Below are 22689 nucleotides of genomic sequence, written 5' to 3'. Positions count from 1 at the left end.
TGTCCATGTGCTACCTAGGAGCTTTCTTGCCCCCAGAATTGGGTGGTGTGGGCCAGCAGAGCACCCCTTGGCTCCTTGGTCACCCCTTTCCTCCCTCAGGGCACCCTACCCCTGAGGTGGGTGCATCATCGCCAGGAAGGCTATTCCTGGAAGATCAGGGTCTTCCCATTAAACCTGCCTTCCGGTTTGTCTTTCACCCTCCCATTGGCTTTTTGTTCTTGGAGTGCTTGGGATCAGCAGTGGATTGGGTTTTCTTCATTTATAATAATTCTCAAATGCCATCTACTGTGAAACATTAAGTCGGCGTGAGTGGCGGAGCTGCTTAAAATCCTACCCGTGTGCTGCCGCCGACCCTTCTAGATCTGATTAACACCCAGCACCTGCCAAGCAGCAGGCATGATGCCTAGCTCCGATGTAAATTCCCTCCGTGTCAGTGCTTCCCCGCTCCCCGACTACAGGAAACTCACCATTCAGGGCTGTGGAGGGGAGAAGTCACGGCCTCACTTGAGTTGTATTAGTATTAATTACCTGTGCAGATCTTGGGTAATTGAAGCAATTACTCTTCGTTTCAGCTCCAGGGCCTGGAATGGATGGTTTCACTGTATAATAACAATTTGAATGGGATCTTAGCCGATGAAATGGGGCTGGGGAAGACCATCCAGACCATTGCACTCATCACGTATCTGATGGAGCACAAAAGACTCAATGGCCCCTATCTCATCATTGTGCCCCTTTCGTAAGTATAGCCATTTGTTCCACGCTTATCTTCCTGCATGTTGGAGATTGCCCTATTAGAAGCTTGTCCTTATTTTTCACTTATGGCTGAACAGCAGCATGGAACAGGATCACTAGGTGCATGTGAATTTAGATTTCCTTCCCCCTCCTCCTTGATTGGCTGTTAAGCCTGGGACCCAGTGGTTTTTATCAGCCATTAGCACCACTGTCTACACAGCCTGCCCACTATACAGTGAGTGAGTGGTGTTCACCATCACTTACTAAGTAGCCTGGAAAAGGTAAGATTATTTTTAAATAGGTCTTTGATTTTTCCTTGTTCCACTTCCATAAGCCTTTCTGTTTGTGTTTCTAGAGATTGTATGAGGATATGCATTCTTATACAAAGGAACCCTGACAGCACAGTAGTTAAGTGGTTGGCTGCTAAGCAAAAGGTCGACAGTTCAAATCCACCAGCCACTCCATGGGTGAAAGATGTGTCATTGGCTTCCATAAAGATTATGGCCTAAAAAACTCTATGGGACAGTTCTACTCTGTCCTGGAGGGTCGCTATGGATCAGAACAGACTGGGCAGCAATGGGTTTATTCTTACATATTCTCTTATTATAGATTGTTGTTGTTAAGTGCTGTTGGGTTGCTTCCAAGCAACCCCCTTCCATAGTGACCCCATGGGATAAGAGTAGACCTGCCCCATAGCATTTCATAGGTTGTGATCTTTACAGAAACACATCACTGGACTTTTCTTCTGTGGACACTCTGGGCAGGTTTGAACTACCAACCTTTTGGTTAGCATCTAAGCACTTAGCCAGGCACTTAACCATTGTGCTACCAAGGCTCTTTGAGCGAAGGAGTCATTGTTGTGCGCCATCAAGTCGAATCCCATCAAGCCGCAGCCCCATATGAGAGGGTAGAACTGCCCTACTGGGTTTCCTGGGCTGAAGTCTTTATAGGAGCAGATCACCAGGTCTTTTATCCTGTGGAGCCACTGTTGTTGTTGTTGTTGTTATGTGCTGTCGAGTTGGACCTGACTCATAGCAACCCCTCCTTGAGTTTCCGAGGCAGTATCACTACGGAAGTAGATTGCTCCATCTTTCTTCCGATGAGTGGCTGGTGAGTTTGAACCTCCAGCCTTCTGGTTAGCTGTCAAGTGCCTTAGGCACTATGCTACCAGAGCTCCTGTGGAGCCACTAGTGGGTTCGAACTGCTGGCCTTTGAGTTAACAGCCTAGTGCTTTACCTTGAGTGAAGGAGTAACTGCTCTCAGCCTTGGAGTCTTGTGTATCTGCTTGTGGTTATTGGGTTACAGCTTCCTCTTTGAAGGCCCCTCACAGGCCTCAGTGCTGAGTCAATCTTAGATCTGGAGTAGGACTAAGGGTTCTATTTCTGCATTTCCTTCAAATTTTGTCTAAATGAGAGGACTATTTGCAGGATTTTTTATCTTGTCTGAATCCATAATATGTAGATGTCTTCTGCATTTTATCTCTATCTCGCATCTGCATTTTGGCTTTATCTATAGTTTGTGTATTCTGCCACGTATGTTACTGACCCTTTAAGAGATTTTTTCAAGTCATTCACGATTTCCTCCCCTGTGCCTTCTTGGCAGATTTCTTGAATACTGCCATGTGGTTTTGTGATTTCTTTTTCCTGACTCAACTTTTCTCTGTACTTATATGGCTGTTTCTAAAGACTCACAGAACCACCCTGGCAGTGGCTGTTTTCTAATGCCATGTTAAAATTTAGTTTTCCTGCCCTCTATGTTTATGCATTCTGTAATTTTTTCTTATGAGATTTTTCTTTGGCCCACAAATAAACCTGTCATGCTTCATGGCAGCTTATTGCTAACTTATCTCTTTCTTCCACGGCTTTAAAATAAATACGTAGTGGAGATATTTTATGTTCTCTCGGCCCTTTCAAGGGGAGGCCTGAAAAATGAATAAGAACACCTTTTCGACCACTGATTTTTGTACACGTGTTTATTTCTGTCTGTTCCTTTCCGTTTGTTCTCTAGGACCCTATCGAACTGGACATACGAATTTGACAAATGGGCTCCTTCTGTGGTGAAAATTTCCTACAAGGTTTGGAATGCTGTGTTTATGTATAAATGTGGGAAAAGCACAAAATAGACCCTGTTTCCTTCACTGCACACGCACATCTGTGACCGGTATTTGGTTGTAAAGTTCTGTCATGTACATCATGCACTAAACAGAGAGAGTTAATCATCCCAGGAAGATTACTGTAATAAACCATAATTACTTTCAGATAGTGAAATGCTGAAGAAAATTGTTAATCATCATATTGCAAGGTTTCTGATGAGAGTAATACAAATAACAAATACTGTGTGTTCTGAGTGCCGCTGACCGGGTTGCTGTGGGCTGCCCACAAAGTCAGGCCGTGATTACCCAGGCGCCCGGCCTGCCACTATCCTCATCCATAGAAATGGTGCCTTACCGTGTCACCCTCATTTCCTCCCTTCTCCTACCTCTCCCTCGGCCTTCCTCAGGAAAGCTTCTCTGGAAGGGTCTGGAAAGTGCCAAGATGTACAGTTTAGCATGCGCTGCCCCCACAGAGGACAGGTCTGTGTGTGATAAAGCAGACGCGCTTGTCCCTCCCTCTCACATGCTCCGGCCCCCTGAGCTGTGACTGGTGAGAAATCACACACTCAGACACCATTGGGCAACTTGTGTTTTCTTCTTTCCATCTAGGGCACCCCTGCCATGCGCCGCTCCCTTGTCCCCCAGCTACGGAGTGGCAAATTCAATGTCCTCTTGACGACTTACGAGTACATTATAAAAGACAAGCACATTCTTGCCAAGGTATGTTTTTAAAAAAGAGCTTTTCTCTGGCGTGATGGGCCACCACACTAAAGTACAAATAGTCCCCACATTTCACTCACTAGTATAATTTAAAGGAGCCCTGGTGGCACAGTGGTTAAATGCTTAGCTACTAACCAAAAGGTTGACAGTTCGAACCCACCAGCCACCCTGAGGGAGATAGATGGGGCCATCTGCTTCTGTAAAAATTGATAGTCACTGTGAGTTGGAATCTGCTTAGCAGCAGTGGGATTGGTTTGTATAATTTGATCATTAGATAACTTCTCTCTCTCTTCCCCACTGCCCCCACTCCCCACTTTCTCTCTCAGAGAATCAGGTATATTTTGGTCACTGGAGTCTCTGGGTGGCTCATACAGTTAAGTGTTCAACTACTAGCTAGAAGGTGGGTGGTTCAAGCCCACCCTGAGGCCCCTGAGAAGTCAGGCCTAATGATGTGTTTCCAAAAGGTCATAACCCTGGAAACTCTGTGGAGCACTTCTTCTCTGCTACATGGAGTGACCATCAGTGAGAACCAACTCTGTGGCAATGAACAACGACAACTTTGTTGATGAGTGTGCTTCATCCTGGGACTTTTGCCTGTATTCTCATAGTTGATGAGTTTTGTTGTTAGTTGCTGTCCAGTTGGTTCTCACTCATGGTGACCCCATGTGTTATAAAGGAAAACTGCTCCATAGCATTTTCTTGCCAATAATCATAACAGAAGCAGGTCTTGAGAACTTTCTTCTGTAGTATTATTGCACAAGCCATTTCCACTGTCCCAAAAAAAAAAACCCATTGCTGTTGATTCTGACTCATAGAGACCCTGGGGGACAGGGTAGAACTGCCCCCATAGAGTTTCCTAGGCTATAATCTTTATGAGAGCAGATGGCCACATCTTTCTCCTGCAGAGTGACTGTTGCTGTTGTTGTTATGTGCCGTCAAGTCGGACCCGACTCATAGCGACCCCTCCTTGGGTTTCCGAGGCAGTATCACTACGGAAGTAGATTGCCCCATCTTCCTTCCGAGGAGTGGCTGGTGGGTTTGAACCGCCAGCCTTCTGGTTATCAGAGTGACTAGTGAATTCAAACTGCCGACCTTTTGATTTGTGGCCAAGTGCTTTAACCATTATGCCACTGAGCCAATAACTTGAATGCAGCCAAGTGCTGGTATACCCACTGGTGTAATTTGATCTTTAGGTGGCCCCTCCATTCCCCTCTCCCCCCTCCCTCCGCACTTTTTCAGAGTCACCTATTTCTGGTCACGGGTTTTACTTTCATAGATGCTATTTTTTTGGTGGGTGTGATTCCTTCTGGGACTCTTAACCATCTTCTCATTGTTGATGGGCCCCCTCTCTTAAGAACAACACCCCAGACTCCTTCAGCAGCCCTTTTCTTTCCAGCAGCCTGGACTGTGCCCTGAATACAGGAATGGTGTCTTGTCCTGAGTTATTGTTGGAAACCTAGTGTCATCCCCTCATGCCTTTGTCTCTCTGCAGACAAGTAGGCACCTCTCTAGATGATCTTCTCCATGTGAATATTTTTCCAGAGTACAGCTTCTGTGCTTGCACAGTTCTAGGTTTTTCTCGGTTAAATAATGGGCTATGACTGTTCCAATTAAGGAGCCCTGGTGGTGGAGATGGTTTCTGCTCTACTGTCAAACAGAAGTTGGTGCTTCTGATCCACCCAGCAGCTCCATGGGTGAAAGACCTGGTGATCTGCTTCTGTAAAGATGACAGCCAAGAAAACACAATGGGGAGATTCACTCTGTCACACGGGGTCGCTGTGGGTTGGCATCAGCTCAATGGCACCTAACAATAACAACAACATCGGTTGAATCATTCAGGGCTATATCTGTAACTGTTGGAGGCGACGAAGGGTTACTTTCTACCTGCAGTCCCTGTGTCTCCTAATTTGTCCTAAATTGTCCATTAGCCACAAAATAGAAAGTTGGTCCCCCCCCACACACTTATATCATCTTTTCTTCTGATATATTTATGCAGAATGAACGAAGTTGTTTCTTTCATGAGGCAAATATGAAAACTGAATTTTTTTTTTTTAACCTTTGGTAATTTCTTCTACTGTGTGGTGTCTTGAAAGTGCTATAATCTGAAACTCAGTTAGAACCAGAATTGAGCAAAATCCCTATTTCTGGGGTCCATTCTGTCTCAGCACTAAACTTTTGCTTGGGGAACAGAGATTTCCCTTCATGGCATCATAGGAAATCACATAAAGGCAGTGTGTTCTCAGGGGAGGGTTAATAATTGCGATGGCACCAGCAGCAATGCTGTGTTCCCGATCATCATCAGAGACAAATTTGGCAGTATCAGAAAAAGACATCTTTTCAATATTACTATGGGAATATGTGTGTACATTTGAGATTCTACAGGAAAAAAAAAAATTGACATTGTGTCTTCTGCATATGTATCTCAAAACCCACCAGAGATGCTGGGTAACAAGATGCATTGCTTTTATTTGTTACTGGAGAAACACAGCTATAGAAAGGGGTATAATTTTTTCTGAGCAGAAGCCCAATTAGTAGTAGACCCAGTAGGAAAATCAAAGGCCTCTGATTCTCTATTATTCCATAAGCTAAATTAGACAGGAAAGTCAATTTAGGATATTTATTTAAATGCATTTCCATCTGCTGACCTCTTTTCAGGGTACTGGTAAGTTTGGGGCCGTTGATGGTACAACTTAAATGATTCTTAAACACATTTCCTGGAGGTGACAGAGGAAGGAAAGAGCAAAACTCTTACAGCTCTTGTGGTTTCTTTTACCTGTCTATCCCACCTGCCTGATGATTCTGTTCCCTGCCCCCTGGCTTTACTGGTGCTTCTAACAAGAAGGTGACGATGGTACTGAACACTCTGAGTGCTCCCCATATCTCTAGGGGCTTAGGCAGTGGAATCAGGACGTGCGATAACCTAGTGCTAGTCTTGGCCATTGCCACCATTTTGTAGGGAATGGCTGGGTTCAGTGGAAGGTTTAGAGGGCAAGGTAGAGAGGGGAGGGTTAGATGTAGACGTAGGAAGGAGGATCATGTCCTCTGGTTGCCCTTCTGTGTGACAGTCATCTTGTGGGACATGGTCATATTTCATTCTGCAGTTTGGGTGTGAACGGGGGAATTTTATTTTAGCACTGCCCTCTCTGCAGGTCAGTGAACCCTCTTGTTTTGGATATCTTAAAATAGGGACCCCACCTAGATTCCTTTAGGGCTTGGCAGGTGAGAAAGATGCATGAACTGAGAGCCCAGTGTTGCCAGATTTTCTGATTATTTTGAAAAAGCTAAAGGTCCAGACTTCTGAGTGAAATAGTACAACTTAGTTCCTAAGGCATTTGACTGCTAACCAGAAGGCTGGTGGTTCAAAGCCACCAGCCATTCTACAGAAGGAAGACTGGGCAATCTACTCCTGTAGAGATACTGCCTCAGAAACTGAAGGAGGGGTTGCTATGAGTTGGATCTGACTCAGCGGCAGTGAGTTTTAATGCTTAAAGAAAAAGATTAAAATGAACACTGAGCCAAGCCTTGAAGCTAGTAGCCAGCCAGTACAACAGACTAGAAGGTGTGGAGCCATGAATTCCACCACTGTACTAAGTTGACTCCAGCTCAGGACAGCCTTAAGTGAAATGGAAGGAAATGTTGGCGAGTCCTGCACCATTTTCACAGTCATAAATAGGTTTGAGTAGATTGTTGTAGCTATTAGGTAGTGCCTTTCAACCTAGGAGGACTCGTTTTCCAGCACCTCATCAGACAGTATTCTGTTGTGATCCATCCATATTCATTGACTGATTTTCAGAAGTAGATCGGCAGGCCTTTCTTCCTTCTCCACCAGTTTGTTGTACTACGTTGACTTGTGTGTTGCTGTGATGCTGGAAGCTATACCACTATTATTCCAGATACCCACAGGGGCACGTATGGTGGACAGGTTTAAGTGGAGCTTCCAGACCAAGACCGAGTGTCTCAGCTATAAAAATAAAATGGAACAAAACCAGTGGCTGTTGAGTTGACTCTAATTCATGTAGGTACCCTCTACATGTAGGTACCTTGTAGCACCATCTTGGAAAAATCAGTCATTCACTTCTGCTTCAACTGGAGATCTAGAATCTGTAGTTTCCTTGTGCATAGGAAGCATGACCATTACTCTCTGGGAGAGCAGTTGGGGTGTTAGATTAATGAAAGGAGCATTGGATGAGCAGAGGTCCCAGCCCTACTAATGCCAGACTGGAGCCATTCATTCTGGACCCAAGTGTCCTCCTCTGGGAAAAGGTCATTTGGAATCACTTGGCCCCAGAGGAACATTATTGCTGTAACAGTCCATTATTACATCATGTTGTCTTCTGGATATGCATTTCAAAATATTATCAGGCAGAGAGAATGGACTGCAGGCACACCTTGTTTTATTGAGCTTTGTTTTATTGCATCCTGCAGATACTGCATTTTATTCACACTTTCAATCGAAGGTTTGTGGCAACCCTGCATCGAGCAAATCTATCACTGCTGTTTTTCCAACAGCATGTGTTCATGTCATGTCTCTGTGTCCCATTTTGGTCATTCTCACAATATTTCAAACTTTTTCCTAGTGATACTGCTCACTTATTAGACCACAGGAGTGTGTAAACATACTTTTATATGCATTGTTGTTGTTGTTATTTGCCATTGAATCGAACCCGACTCTTAGCGACCCCTTCTTGGGTTTCCAAGGCAGTATCACTACAGAAGTAGATTGCCCAACCTTCCTTCCAAGGAGTGGCTGGTGGGTTTGAACTGCCAGCCTTAGGAAACCAAAAACTGTGTGTGATTCACTTTATTGCAATATTAGTTTCATTGTTGTGGTCTGGAGCCAAACCTGCAGTATCTCCAAGATATGCATATGTTATCAAAATATCATCTCTGTTATCAGGCATGGAGCTCTGATGGTGTAGTGCCTAAAGCATTTGCTAACCAGAAGGCTGGCGGTTCAAACCCACCAGCCACTCCACAGAAGAGTGGACAATCTACTTCTGTAAAGATTTACCACTTCGGAAACCAAAGCAGTGTCATTGTGAGTCAGAATTGACTCAACGGCATTGAGTTTGATTTTTTTTTTTTTTGGTTATTATCAGGCACAGGGAATGGGCTGTTTATTGAGATGCCTCTGTTGTAAGGAATATCACATCATGCCGTGAACTGTATGTGGAGTCTTTGGTTTTCCATCATCTCTCTTCCATTGGAGGAGCTGCCTTCTGCATAGTGACGTCTTTTTGCCCACCACCTCTTGCTTACAGATCCGGTGGAAATACATGATTGTGGACGAAGGACACCGCATGAAGAACCACCACTGCAAGCTGACTCAGGTCTTGAACACTCACTACGTGGCCCCAAGAAGGGTTCTCCTGACGGGGACCCCACTGCAGAACAAGCTTCCTGAACTTTGGGCCCTCCTCAACTTTCTCCTCCCCACAATTTTCAAGAGCTGCAGCACCTTCGAGCAGTGGTTCAATGCCCCGTTTGCCATGACTGGAGAAAGGGTACTGGTCTAACTTCTGGGTTTTCTACTATAGGTCCATGAAATGAAATGGCCTCAGGATGAGGACAATAAACTCTCCAAAGTAAAATAAAAAAAAATAAAAAAATAACCATTACAAGCAAGTCTATTCTGACTCATGGTGACCTATATATTACAGAGTAGAACTGTGCCCCATAGGGTTTCCTTGGCTATCATCTTAATGGAAGGAACGTTGGTGATCCAATGGTTAAAGCACTGGGCTGCTAACCAAAGCGTGGTTTGAATCTACCAGTGGCTCCATCTGAGAAAGATGTGACAGTCTGCTTCTGTAAAGATGACAGCCTTGGAAATCCTATGGGGCAATTCTACTCTGTCTTACAGGGTCACTGTGAGTTGGAATTGACTTGAGAGTAATCTTAATGGAAGCAGGTCACAAGACCTTTCTTGGGCGGTACCGCTGAGTGGGTACGAACTCCCAACCTTTAGCTTAGTAGGTAAGTGCAAATTGTTTGCACCACCTGGGAACCTCTCCAACGACTGAGAACATTAGAGCTACAGCATACCCTCACAGGCTTTCACAATGTCACCTCCTAACAGGAGCCGATTGGTAGATGGACATGTTTCTACTCTAGGGCTCTTGACCTTGCCTAAGAAAGATTTAGTGATGTGTGGGTCATCCTAACTCCTTTATGTTTTTGCTGACATGTCCACCAGGCCACCAGAGATGTTCCACACTGGTAGGATGCTTAACTGTGATGGGTCACAGGCAGGCTGAACTTGTTGAATTAGTTTGACGAGGCCAACTCAGCCAACTCAATAGAAACGTTAAAGCACACATTACCTTCTCATCAGTTTGGACTGCCCTTTAAAATATTTCTGCATGAAGAGTCTGAGTATAAAACAGAACTAGTTTGCAGTAATATTCAGCACACATTTATTTTCAGATTTTAGTACGGGCTTTAGTTTTGCTTTCATATCCCCAAAACCAAACCCACTGTAGTTGAGTCAACTCCAACTCATACCTACCCTGTAGGACGGAGTAGAACTGCCCCATAGGGTTTTCGAGGCTGTAAATCCTTTAAGGAAGTAGACTGCCTCATCTTTTTCCTGCAGAGCAGCTAGTGGGTTCGAACTGCTGGCCTTTGGGTTAGCAGCTGAGTGCTTAAACACTATGCCACCGAGGCTCCTTGTTTGTACATAAATTCTTCTCAGATCTTGGAGTATCCATTTTAAACTTTTCTCATTTGTAAGCCTTCCATTTCTCAAACTCTCTTCTCTTAGAGGTCATTTATGAAAGAAAGGCATGGGCCATGCAAAACAAGAAACGGACACATGGTGTTCTGATTAGCGGTTTCTTAACTGCAGGAACAAGAATCTACAGCAGAACCTGTTAGGAAAATTCCTGTTTGAACTCTTTGGCCCTCTAATTCTGAGGTACTTTAGAGGTACAGTTGCCATTTGTCAGTAATTAATTGGGGAGCCTGTTTGTAGACAGTTGTGCCCAACAACTCTACCCCCTAAGGGTTAATAGAGGAAGATGAAAGAGAAAACCAGGGCTTTTTAATAAATATAGTTGAACTGGACCAAGGTCAGGGCAGAGAAAAGGAAAGTAGGGAGGTAGTGGAGCTTACAGCTCCCCACCCCCAGCATAAACTGGGTTGGCTCTTGTTTCTCTTTTCAGGTTCAAGCCCTGGTTCCCCGTTTTTCTCCTGAATCTGGGACAGCCTCAGTTAAGAGCCTAACTTAATGTCTTGCCTTTAAATAAACCAGTAACCAGTTACCATCGAGTCAGCTCTAACTCATGGCAGCCCATGTGTGTCAGGGTGGAGCTGTGCTCCGTGGGGTTTTCAGTGGCTAGTTTTTCAGAAGTAGATTGCAGTCCTTTCTTCTGAGCCACTCTGGGTAAACTGAAACATTCAGCCCTTTCAGCTAGCAGCCAAGTGCATTAGCCATTTGCAACATATTAACCATTGCCTGTCTTCTCCTGTTCTATCCCAATTCTTTGATCAGCTTTTATTGATAATTCCATCTAATAAATTCTGGGTTGTTAATACTATTGAAAGGAGCTCTGGTGGTGCAGTGGTTCAGCCATTCAGCTGCTAACCAGAAGATCAGAAGTTTAAACCCACCAGCTGCTCTGGGGGAGAAAGTTGAGGCAGTCTACTTCTGTAAAGGTTTATAGCCTTGGAAACCCTATGGGGCAGTTCTACTCTGTCCTCTGGGGCACTGTCAGTTAGAATCAACTCAACAGCGGTGGGTTTGGTTTGGGCTTTGCTTCTGTGAAGATCGAGAGCCTTGTAAACCCTATGAGGCAGTTCTACTCTCCAAAAGGGTCACTATAAGTTGGAATGAATACGATGGCAGTAGGTTTTTAATACTGTCGATCTAAAACTAGTGGCTTCTGGGACCCTTTTCTGCAGAACTCAGCATTAAAGACAAGGACATCAGGTAGAGGTTGTTTTATTTCCATCTGTATAGGCAGGTGGGAAGGGAATCCTGAGGTGTACACGGCCTGCCCTTAATGCAGATAAAATTTCAGTCATGTCTTGATACTAACAAGTGATGAGAAGCTTTATGACACAAAACAAGCTTGTCTAAAAATCAGATTCATCTGAGATTCTCTTGTAGGTGGACTTGAATGAGGAAGAAACTATACTGATCATCAGGCGTCTGCATAAGGTGTTGAGACCCTTTCTACTGAGGAGACTGAAGAAAGAGGTGGAATCCCAGCTTCCAGAAAAAGTAGGTCGCAGATTCCAAAATCGTGAATTTTCTTCCCCTGCACGGATCTTTGCATATTTGAAGTACCTGCACCTGCCTGACTGAAACAGCTCTAGGCAGGCTTGTATTTTAATTACAGGTACCTTGGAGATCATTTTAAGGAGCTCTGGTGGGGTGGTGCCTAAGGCATTTGACTGCTAACCAGAAGGTTGGTGGTTCAAACCCATTTACTTCCTTAAAGATTTACTGCTTTGGAAGCCTAATGGGGGTCACTGTGAGTTAGAATCAACTCAGTCATTTTAACAGCCTGGTGGTGCAGTGGTTAAAGCATTTGGCTGCTAACCAAAAGGTCAGGAGTTTGAGCCCACCAGCCACTCTGTGGAAAAAAGATGAGGCAGTCTGCTTCTGTAAAGACTTACTGTCTTTAATATGGGGCAGTCCTGCCCTATCCTAAAGGGTCAGTTGGAGTCAGAATCGACTTGATGCCAGTGGATTTGGTTTGTTTGGAGATCATTTTAGGAGCCCTGGTGGCACAGTGGTTAAGGTACTCAGTTGCTAACTGAAGGTTAGTGATTCAAACCCCCCGGTCGTTCTATGGGAGAAAAATGTGACGGTCTGCTTCTGTAAAGATTATAGACTTGAAAACCTTATGGGACAGTTCCAGTTTGTCCTACAGGGTCACTACGAGTTGGAATGGACCTGAGTCTTGTGGGCTGGGTGGTTTTGGATGTCATTTTAGAGTTCTATCTTATTTGATGGACCTAGAGGAGTTTGTGGAGGCAGAAGAAACGTTTCAGCATTTTCAGATGAGATTCCAAGAGCTCTTCCCTAAAGGGGAAGATTTTATAAAATAATCACGTCCAGTGAGTCTTTTTTTTTTCTCCAATTGTGTTATGCCTTGCACAACATACACAAAATCAACAGTTTCTGCACAGACAGTCAGTGACACTGATTACATTCTTCAAGTTGCACAAGCATTCTCATTATCCTTTTCCAAATTATTCCTCCCCGATGAACACAGACTCTCTGCCCCCTAAACAGAAACTCACTCGGCAATGCCAAGAGATTCGGAAGACAACTACCTGGCCAACTAACTGGAAGAGATCCTTATTTGTACCCATTCCAAAGGAAGGTGATCCCATAGAATGTGGAAATTATCGAACAATATCATTAATACCACACGCAAGTAAGGTCTTACTGAAGATAATTAAAAAATGGTTGCAGGAGTATGTTGACAGAGAACTTCCAGAGGTGCAAGCTGGATTCAGAAAAGGACATGGAATAAGGGATATCATTGCTGATGTCAGATGGATCTTGGCTCAAAGCAAAGAATACCAGAAAGATGTTTACTTATGTTTTATTGACTACGCAAAACATTTGATTGTGTGGATCATAACAAATTGTGGATAACATTGAGAAGAATGGGAATTCCAGAACACTTAATTGTACTCAGGAGGAACCTGTACATAGACCAACAGGCTGTCGTTCGAACAGAACAAGGAACACTGCGTGGTTTAAAATCAAGAGGGAAGTGTGTCAGGGTTGTATCTTTCTCCACACTTATTCAATCTATATGCTGAGCAAATAATCCGAGAAGCTGGACTGTACATGGCATCAGGATTAGAGGAAGAATCATTAACAACCTGAGATACGCTGATGATACAATTTTGCTTGCTGAAAGTAAGGATGACTTGAAGCACTTACTGATGAAGATTGAAGTCTACAGTCTCCAATATGGATTACATCTCAATATAAAGAAAACAAAAATTCTCGCAACTGGACCTGTAAGAAGCAGCATGATAAATGGGGAAAAGATTGCAGTTGTCAAAGACTTCACATTGCTTGGTTCTATAATCGACGCCAATGGAAGCAGCAGTCAGGACATCAGCTGACGTATAGCACTGGGCGAGTCAACTGCAAAGGACCTCTTTCATGTGCTGAATGTCTCCTTGCAGAGATGTCTCCTTGAGGCTAAGGTGCGCCTGACACAAGCCATAATATTTTCAGTCACCTCATATGCATGTGAGAGCTGTACGATGAATAAGGAACACCGAAGAAGAATAGATGCTTTTGAATTGTGTTGGTACAGAATGCTGAAAGCACTATGGACTGCCACAAGAACTAAAGAAGGAGGAATGCTGCAATGCTCCTTGGAAGGGAGAATGGCCAGACTTTGTCTTACATACTTTGGTCATGTTGTCAGAAGGGACCATTCACTGGGGACGGATGTCATGCTTGGTAAAGTGGAGGGTCAATGAAAGAGAGGAAGACTCTCAATGAGATGGATTGACACAGTGACAGCAGTGATGGGCTCAAGTATAGCAAGGATTGTGGAGCTGGCACAGGACCAGGCAGTGTATTGTTCTGCTATGCATAGGGTTGCTATGAGTCGGCGACAACTGGACAGCACCTAACAACAACAACAACTAAGCAAAAATTCCCTCTTTGCCTCCCTCACACCCCTGGTCACCATTAACAAGCTTTGGATTCTATGTGTTTCCATATTTCATGTAAGTGAGATCATACAGTATGTGTCCTTTCATGACTGACTGTGGCAAAGAGTCTCTTTCAATTTTTTTTGTTGTTGTTATTGAAGTTACTGACCTTGTTGAGCTCCCTGCTATAGGCAACTCAGCATTGTTCTGCTCATAAATCTATAAGGGATTCAGGTTTGGGCCTTAGGTTAGTATTTGAAGGTCATAGTCAACTTTTGTCAGGTTTCTTTGAATGTTTATTCAGTATTTGATGCTTGTGCTGTCATAGTTCTGATAGAAAGTTAAAAATAGAGTTGCTGCAAATTACAAACACATCATCTTGGTATTCTGAGACATGGTTCTTATCCTGCCCCATAAAAGCCAAAGTTTCTGTGAATATTTTAAGTGAACATTCTTCAAATTGCTTTTTGGCAACTGAGATTCCAGGGCTTTAGAATGTCTTTTAGATGGCCTCGGCATGATGTTTTATGGTTGGATTGGAATACGGGTGTCATATGTTTCTGATCATATTTGGAACCACACACATTTGCATTCTCTCTTTTAAAGAGGAGCTGTTTGGCATTGTGTGCAATTGGCTGCGCAAGGCATTTGATGGGAGTTTCTCTTTAGATGGGCCGATTGTGAAGTGTTTGATTTTGCATCATTATGTTTTTCTGTGTCACAACTCTTTTGGTCTGTCCTGCCCAGTTTTAAGTGGGAATTGGCAAGATAGTGTATGAAGGGGATCACTTTTCTAATAACTTTATCCCCTAATTCCCTACTCATTAGCAGAGAGGAAAAGAAATGAAAATAAAGATATTTCTTATACCACATTTATCCCAGCGAGAACCTTCATGTTTAGAGACAAACCCTTGTTCATTTTGCTCATGAAGGCATCTTGGGGATTCAATGTTATAGGTATTCCTTTGATTTCCTGTGGTCCTAAACGCTTTGAGTCATACCCTTTCAGTTCATATTCATGGAGTTTACTCAACAGAGAAGATGAACTGGTGAATGGTATCACGTGGCTGCCTCGAACAACTTCCTAGCATACTGTATGGTGATCCTGTGTCTTACAGAGATGAAATGTATAAAATAGAAGATAATTAACCAAAGCCTTTCATTAATTCATTTCTTCAAAACTTCTCCATCTAATTTACTATTTCCAGGACAGGCTCCTATAAATGGATTTTTTTTTTCTTTTTCAGACACAGTATAATTTGAAAATATGTCCTGTTTTAAGAAAACCCATTATACAGAAACGTTAACTTTTGTAGCATAGGGGATATGGGGTTGCTAAAGAGGCAAGGAAGTGGCATATTCTGATCTCCTTTAACTATACAAGAGGAAGACAGAATCACCATCAGCAGCCCAGTGTCTGTTCCTGTGAGGCCAGATGTGCTGCCACTCTCCAGCTATCTTACTAACCTTGACACCAACCATTCTTGCCGTGGCACCCACCACCTCTCTGCTGGGTTCAATAATTCACTGTAGTGGCCACATAGAACTCACAGATTATAGGGTTTATTATGGGAGCAACTGGCTGTAATTCAAATTTAGGAATGTGCTTAGGATACAGTTCTTTTCGGTCAGGACCGTCTCCCCTCTGCTGTGCCCTTAGACATGCCTCTCTGGCCCTTAGCCTCTTGGCTTGGCCTCTGCCTCTATGGGCCTGGTAAGCCTGCCACTCTGTCTTGTGCCTCTTAGTTCCACTACTGACATCTCTCAGCCAGACATCTCTCTTTCAGCAGTGTGTCTCTCTCAGCAGCATATCTCTCTCAGCTGGCAGTCAGATTTCTTCTTGCTTCTAGGAGGGCTTATTTTGAGCCTAGCAGAGTGGCAGAACCAACCAATCCCAACATCAGACTTCTACACAACTGAGAGAGAGTGCAAACTTTCCCAGAAGATTATTTCATGTTGCTCCAACAGAAGTACCCCAGGTGGATGACTTTAACAATTAGGAGTTTAAATTGCATGGTCCAACCCAGTAATCCAGTAGGAGTTACAAAGGCTATGGCTAGAAAAGCCATACCATGTAATTTACTAAACCATAGGAGTGTACACAGAGGAACTCATTGCTCTACTAAAATATTTATTTTACAATTCTTTCTACATGAAAGCTTTCTGAGTGTCCTAGAAGGATGATAAAATCAAACCAAATCAGTTGCTGTTAGTGATTCCAGCTCACAGTGACCCTCTCTGTGCCAGAGAAGAACTGCACTCTGTAGTGTTTTTAATGGCTGTATGAGTCAGGCCAACTATGCTGCAGGTAACAACAACAGATCATAAAGAAGTAGATTACCAGGTCTTTCTTTTTCAGCACTCCTGGATGGTTTAGAACCCTCAACCAGCCAGGGACCTATTGCAGGATGATAAACTTTTAAAAAATGTGTTCACCCTCAAATTTATAAGAACATGATACCTGCATAGTGTATATTTGTGCTTTTATGGCCAGGGTATCATATTTATATGTATTTGTATGGTACCCCATGTTGTCGTTAGGTGCCATTGAGTTGGCTCTGACTCACATGACCCTATGTATAACAGAAAAAAATGCTGGTCCTGCACCATCCTCACAACCGTTACCGTATTTGAGCCCATTGTTGCAGCCAGTATGTCAATCCATTTCATTGAGGGTCTTCCTCTTTTTCACTCACCCTGTACTTTTTCCAAGCATGATGCCCTTATCCAGGGACTGGTCCCTTCTGTTGATGTGTCCAAAGTAAGTGCGACAAAGTCTGACCATCCTTACTTCTAAGGAACATCTTGGGTATATGTCCTCCAGGACAGATTTGCTCATTCTTCTGGCATATTATATTCAATATTCTTTGCCAACACCACAATTCAAATGCATTAATTCGTCTATGGTCTTCCTTATTCATTGTCCAGCTTTCACGTGCATTTGAGGCTATTGAGAAAACTATGGCTCGGATCAGGTACACCTTAGTATTCAGAGTGACGTCTTTGCTCTTTAACAATTTGAAGAGGTCTTTTGCACATTTGCCCAGTGCAGTATGTCATTTGATTCCTTGATTTTTGCCTCCGTATATGGTATTATTTATGTACAGTCTGCCTTCTTCAGGAGGGTAATATTGAGTGTTAAGTGATAGGATTAAATGTATGTAAGTGCTAGGTTCTGTAATCTGTGGCATAGGAGAAGAACAAAGTAATGATGAATAATATCAAGTATTCAAAACTTTTACATTAGGGGACTGAAAAGCATGGGTTCTGCTGGTCGAAGCAGGCAGGGATCTCCCAGTCCATTATCCTTCTGTCACTAACTATGTGAACTTGGGCCAGTCATTTAGTTCAAATGGGTCTGGGATTCTCCTTTGTAAACTTGAAAATCATGCCTACCTCACAGGATTGTTGTGAGATGCTTACAGTGGGAGGCCCTGGGTGGCACAAACTTTAAAGCACTCGACTATGCACCAAAAGGTTGGTGGTTTGAACCCACCCAGTGGCACCTCAGAAGACAGGCCTGGCGATCTGCTTCCAAAAGGTCATAGCCTTGAAACCCTATGGAGCACAGTTCTGTCCGTAGGGTGTTACCATGAGTCAGAACTGACTCCAAGGCAACCAGCAACAGCAGCGCTCATAATACTACGTAGGCACGTGGCAAGCACTCCGCTGTTTCTGCTACAACTTCCTCATTGCCTACTCATGTTGCTGCTTCTGTTACTAATTGAGAGCTCCATTTTCCATCCTCAAGTTCTCTCATCCTTGTTCATTTTCGGGCCCTCCCACAGCTCTGTCCTCATAAACCTATTGAGGTATGCGTGGCTGTTGTGGATATGGCTTGGCCCATATTCATGCTCTCCTTTTCTGCCTTTTTATTTTTATTTATTTATTTATTTTTCACCTGGGGAACATCAGCCACTTCATCATCATCCTTGGGGTATAATGGTTTCTTCTGCCACCATCTGTTCATAGCCACAAACATTGTGAATCTCTTACTCAACCTCTACAGAGACTCCAGAGGGAATTATGCTTGATGGTAGAGAAAGGCTACATACTTGTCAAAAGTTTTTATGAAAAAAAGTCATATAGGGAATTTAATTTTTCCTTTTATTTTCTCATGTGTATACAATAAAATTGAATTGATCTTTTGATATACAGTTCTATATGACTTTTCACAAATGTATAGTCATGTTAACCACCCTCGCGATTGAAGTACTAGACAGTTCCATCAGACCCCCCCTCAAAAAAAATTCCCTGGTTCTACCTCCTTTTTAGTTAAGCCTTTCCTCTACCCTTAGCCTTTTGCAACCACTAATCTGTTCTCCATCCCCCTAGCTTTGCCTTTTCCAGCATGACCTGTAAATGAAACCAGACATGTTACGTTTTGGCTTGGTTTCCTTCACTTGTCATAATGCATTTGAGATCCATCTAAGTTGCTTGTTTTTATTGCTGAATGATGTTCCACTATATGGATGTACCACAATTTGTTTATATAGATTTAAGTATGTTCAAATATGTATGCAGTGTCTAGATTGGCTAGAGGTTGAAGTTAAGAGGTTGAACTGCCTAAAAGAGGTCCTGATTTTTAATATATTTTGTGTAAAACAGCACCAGATAAAAGCTTTGTATAGCTTTTTGTCATCATCATCATCCCTGCTAAGGGTCACAAATTTCCTTTCCTACAGCACCAGTGTATTTTGAGGATATTTTACATTTATGCACTAATCTAGGATTATCACGTTTTTTGGAGTGAATTCAGACCCATCAGAGTTTAAGACAGTGTCATCATCACAAAAGCTTCTTCCCTTGCCCCTTCACTGTTGGTGCATGTCTAATTGAGAATTGATCCATCTATCACTTTGTCCACCCAGAGCTATTACAACTTGTATAGTCATTGTCTCTGAGCTTGGAATGCTTGATATTACTGATCATTACTTTGTTCTTCTCTCCTGCCATAGCTTCTGCAACCCAAGGCTTTCATACATTTAATCCTATTGCTTAAAAATCCCAATTCACAAAGTGGTATTAGGTCATGCACGTGCCCTAAAGAGTAAAGTCATTGCTCCAAAAGTGCATCCTTTTGGAAAGGAAATGATAAGTGAAGGATGGTATCCAAGCAGAGACTGTGAAGAGGGCTTTTATGCTCCCCATAAAGATCACAGCCTTGGGAGGAGACTCTGAGCCAATCCTTTATAACTGCCTGATTTAGTTCCTTATAGGGGACTAATATAATTCTTTACTAATACAAGAATTTTCAGGGGATGATTAGTGTGTGAGAGGCTCTGGTGGTGCAATAGGTAAAGCACTTGACTGCTAACCAGAAGGTCAGCTGTTTGAACCCACCCAGTCAGTGGCTGTGTGGGAGAGAAGACCTGGAGATCTGCTCCCATAGAGATTTATAGCTTTGAAAACCCTATGATGCCATCCTACTCTGTCCTTTAGGGTGGCTATGAGTTGGAATCAACTTGAAGGCAATGGGTTTAGTTTTTCTGTTTGTTTAATTCAACCTGTACATGAGACTGGCACCTTGGTTTAATATATATTTGAGCAGAAATAGCTTATGGCTCTCACAAATAGAATTTGTTGAGAGAAACATCCCTGCTAAGGGTCACAAATGTCCTTTCCTACTGCACCACCATATTTTGAGGATTTTTTACATTTATGCACTAATCTAGGATTATCACGTTTTTCGGAGTGAACTCAGACCCATCAGAGTTTAAGATGGTGTCATTTTCACAGAAGCTTCCCTTGCCCCTTCACTGTTGGTGCATGTCTAATTGGGAATTGATCATAGTATCACTTTGTCCACCCAGAGCTATTGGTTGTCTGCTCTGCATTGTACTGCAGCTGGGGCTGGGGTGGAAGGTGCAGGGGTTCCATCAGAAGTAGGAGGCATGGTGTCAGAGGTCAATGGAGTCTACAGACTGCTTGTAGAGACAAGGCATCTCCTCACTGAATAGTGGCATGGCAATAGAAGGCAGAAACTCCCAGCCCCTCAGAATGAGTGATCCGGGAATTCAGGTACCTCAGGGCAGGGCTTTCCAGAGCACATGTATGCAGGCATGTGGGTGTGTTTACTAGTAATCCACTGGCATGAAGAAAGAAGTTATCTGACGTTCTATTTATATTTACTTTTCTCTTTAAAAATACAAAAATTAAGCTTTTTTGATACGTAGCATATGGACTCCACCACCCATCCATCAGTTTGTCCTGCGATGGTGGCTTGCGTGTTGCTGCGATGCTGGAAGCTATGCCACCAGTATTTCAAATACCAGAAGGGCTGTCCATGGTGGACAGGTTTCAGCAGAGCTTCCAGACTAAGACAAACTAGGAAGAAAGACTTGGCAACCTATTTCCAAAAATCAGTCAATGAAAACTCTAAGGATCACAACAGAACATGGTCTGCTATAGTGCTCAAAGATGAGCCCTCCAGGTTGGAAGGCACTCAAAATATACAGTGGCTGCAACACTGGACTCGAGCATATACCAAAGGTCAGGTCACAGAGGTCTGTGGGACCAGACACTGTTTCATTCTGTTGTACAAGGGGTCATATGTGTCAGACCCAACTTGACAACTTGATGGAGGCTAATACAACAACATTCGTAACTAGGTCATAGAGGTATTGTATGGGTTAAATGAAAGAAGGAAAATTAAACACTGCACAGGGTCAGTACTTAGAAAGAACTCAGTAATATATATATATAACGTTGCCCTTTATAGCATTCTCTTTCTTGAAACCTGAAGTGGTTTAACTACTTACTTCACCATGATGAAATTTCACTGAGAGTTCTTGAAAAAATTAGAAGTACTGTGAAAATATAACATGATGAGGTATCTCAGACACAAAGCCTATATGAAGTACATTTTTATTGATTCAACGTGAGAGACTTTCTTTTTCCTCCTCTCTGGCCTCTCTAGGTTATTAAGAACTAAAGTAAGTTTTTAGTGGGTTACCTGCTATTGGTTACCTGCTATTGTTTACCTGCTGTGCAGAAGAGCAGGCCTTCCTCTCATCTGCTTTGGGGCATCAGTCGTGACAGACTATTAATTGTGGTTGCAGCCGGCCTGCCATGTCCCTTCCAAAGCAGTCATGGAATGAATATTCAGCTTCTCTTCATCTGTGACCTCCTCTCTGTGGCCCGTGGAGCCTGAAAATAACCTGTTTGGTGTTAATCAGTTTATTAAACATCAGGCAGCTTGCTGATTTACTTTTAATACCATACTGTGGATTTTGAGGCATTAATCTGGCGTTGATGATGGAAATTGCACATTTGTAGTCTTGGGATCCTTTTAATGAAGAAAAACAATATGAGGATATAATCAAGGCCTATTTTTATGCACCAGGAGTATGATAGATGTATTGCAGGTGTGATAAATCATGACACACGAATTCCCTTTAACTGTTTTAAATTGAATTGTTGCAGTATTTCAGTGGGAATCATACCACGCTCCTCCTTTTCATGGTCATAAAGTTATGTCCAGTTATAGATTAAATTCTTTCTTCCACCTGTCGTCGTGAATGGGTCGTGTTGTCTTATGTCTCAGAAGCAGAGGCTAATGGTAGTCATCCTTAAGTTGTTGTTATTGTTGTTGTTGTTAGGTGCCATTGAGTCATCTCTAACTCATAGTGACCCTATGTACAACAGAACGAAACATTGCTCGGTCCTGTGCCAGCTCCACAATCCTTGTTATACCTGAGCCCATCATTTCAGCCACTTTGTCAATCCATCTTGTTGAGGGCTTTACCCTTTCTCATTGACCCTTCACTTTACCAAGCATGATATCCTTCTCCAGGGAGTGGTTCCAACGTAACCAAAGTAGGTGAGACGAAGTCTGACACCGGCTGCACTTCTTCCAGGACGGATTTGTTAATTCTTTTAGCAGTCCATGGTAGTTTCAGTATTCTTTGCCAGCACCACAACTCAAAAGCATCAACTCTTCTTCAGTCTTCCTTATTCATTGTCCAGCTCTCACGTGCATATGAGGTGATTGAAAATACCGTGGCTTGGGTTAGGCACACCTCAGTCTTCAAGGAGACATCTTTGTTCTTCAGCACTTGAAAGAGGTCTTTGGCAGCAGATTTGTCCAATGCAATACGTTTTTGATGTCTTGACTTCTGCTTCCATTGGTGTTGATTGTAGAACCAAGTAATAAGAAGTCTTTGCAACTTCTATCTTTTCTCCATTTATTGTGATGCTGGTTATTAGACCAGTTGTGAGGATTTCTGTTTTCTTTATATTGAGGTATAATCCATACTGCAGACTGTAGTCATCAATTTTCATCAGTAAGTGCTTCAAGTCATCCTCACTTTCAGCAAGCAAAGTTGTGTCTTTTGCATTAGAGGTTGTTAATGAATTTTCCTCCAGTCCTAATGCCACGTTCCTCTTCGTATAGTCCAGTTTCTCCAATTATTTGCTCAGCATACAGATTGAATAAGTATGGTGAAAGGATACAACCCTGACACACTCCCTTCCTGATTTTAAACCATGCAGTATCCCCTTGTTCT

General features: G+C 43.0%; 1 protein-coding gene across 1 annotated transcript in view; it reads left to right on the top strand.

Annotated features, from left to right (window-relative positions):
* SMARCA2 (SWI/SNF related, matrix associated, actin dependent regulator of chromatin, subfamily a, member 2) overlaps window positions 1-22689 on the top strand; it is a 239576-nt gene that overhangs the window by 91379 nt on the left and 125508 nt on the right. Inside the window, exons 14-18 of the mRNA XM_042780710.1 lie at window positions 573-736; window positions 2740-2806; window positions 3434-3544; window positions 8806-9048; window positions 11655-11768. Of these exons, the coding sequence (XP_042636644.1) occupies window positions 573-736; window positions 2740-2806; window positions 3434-3544; window positions 8806-9048; window positions 11655-11768 (699 nt within the window). The remainder of the gene's footprint in view (window positions 1-572; window positions 737-2739; window positions 2807-3433; window positions 3545-8805; window positions 9049-11654; window positions 11769-22689) is intronic.

The sequence above is a fragment of the Orycteropus afer genome, unplaced genomic scaffold (assembly GCF_000298275.1).
Source record: "Orycteropus afer afer isolate SDZICR_OR568_19922 unplaced genomic scaffold, OryAfe1.0 scaffold00005, whole genome shotgun sequence".
Classification (NCBI taxonomy): Eukaryota; Metazoa; Chordata; class Mammalia; order Tubulidentata; family Orycteropodidae; genus Orycteropus; species Orycteropus afer.
The sequence above is the reverse complement of the archived record's forward strand: the minus strand, read 5'-3'. Positions and strand labels throughout refer to the sequence as shown.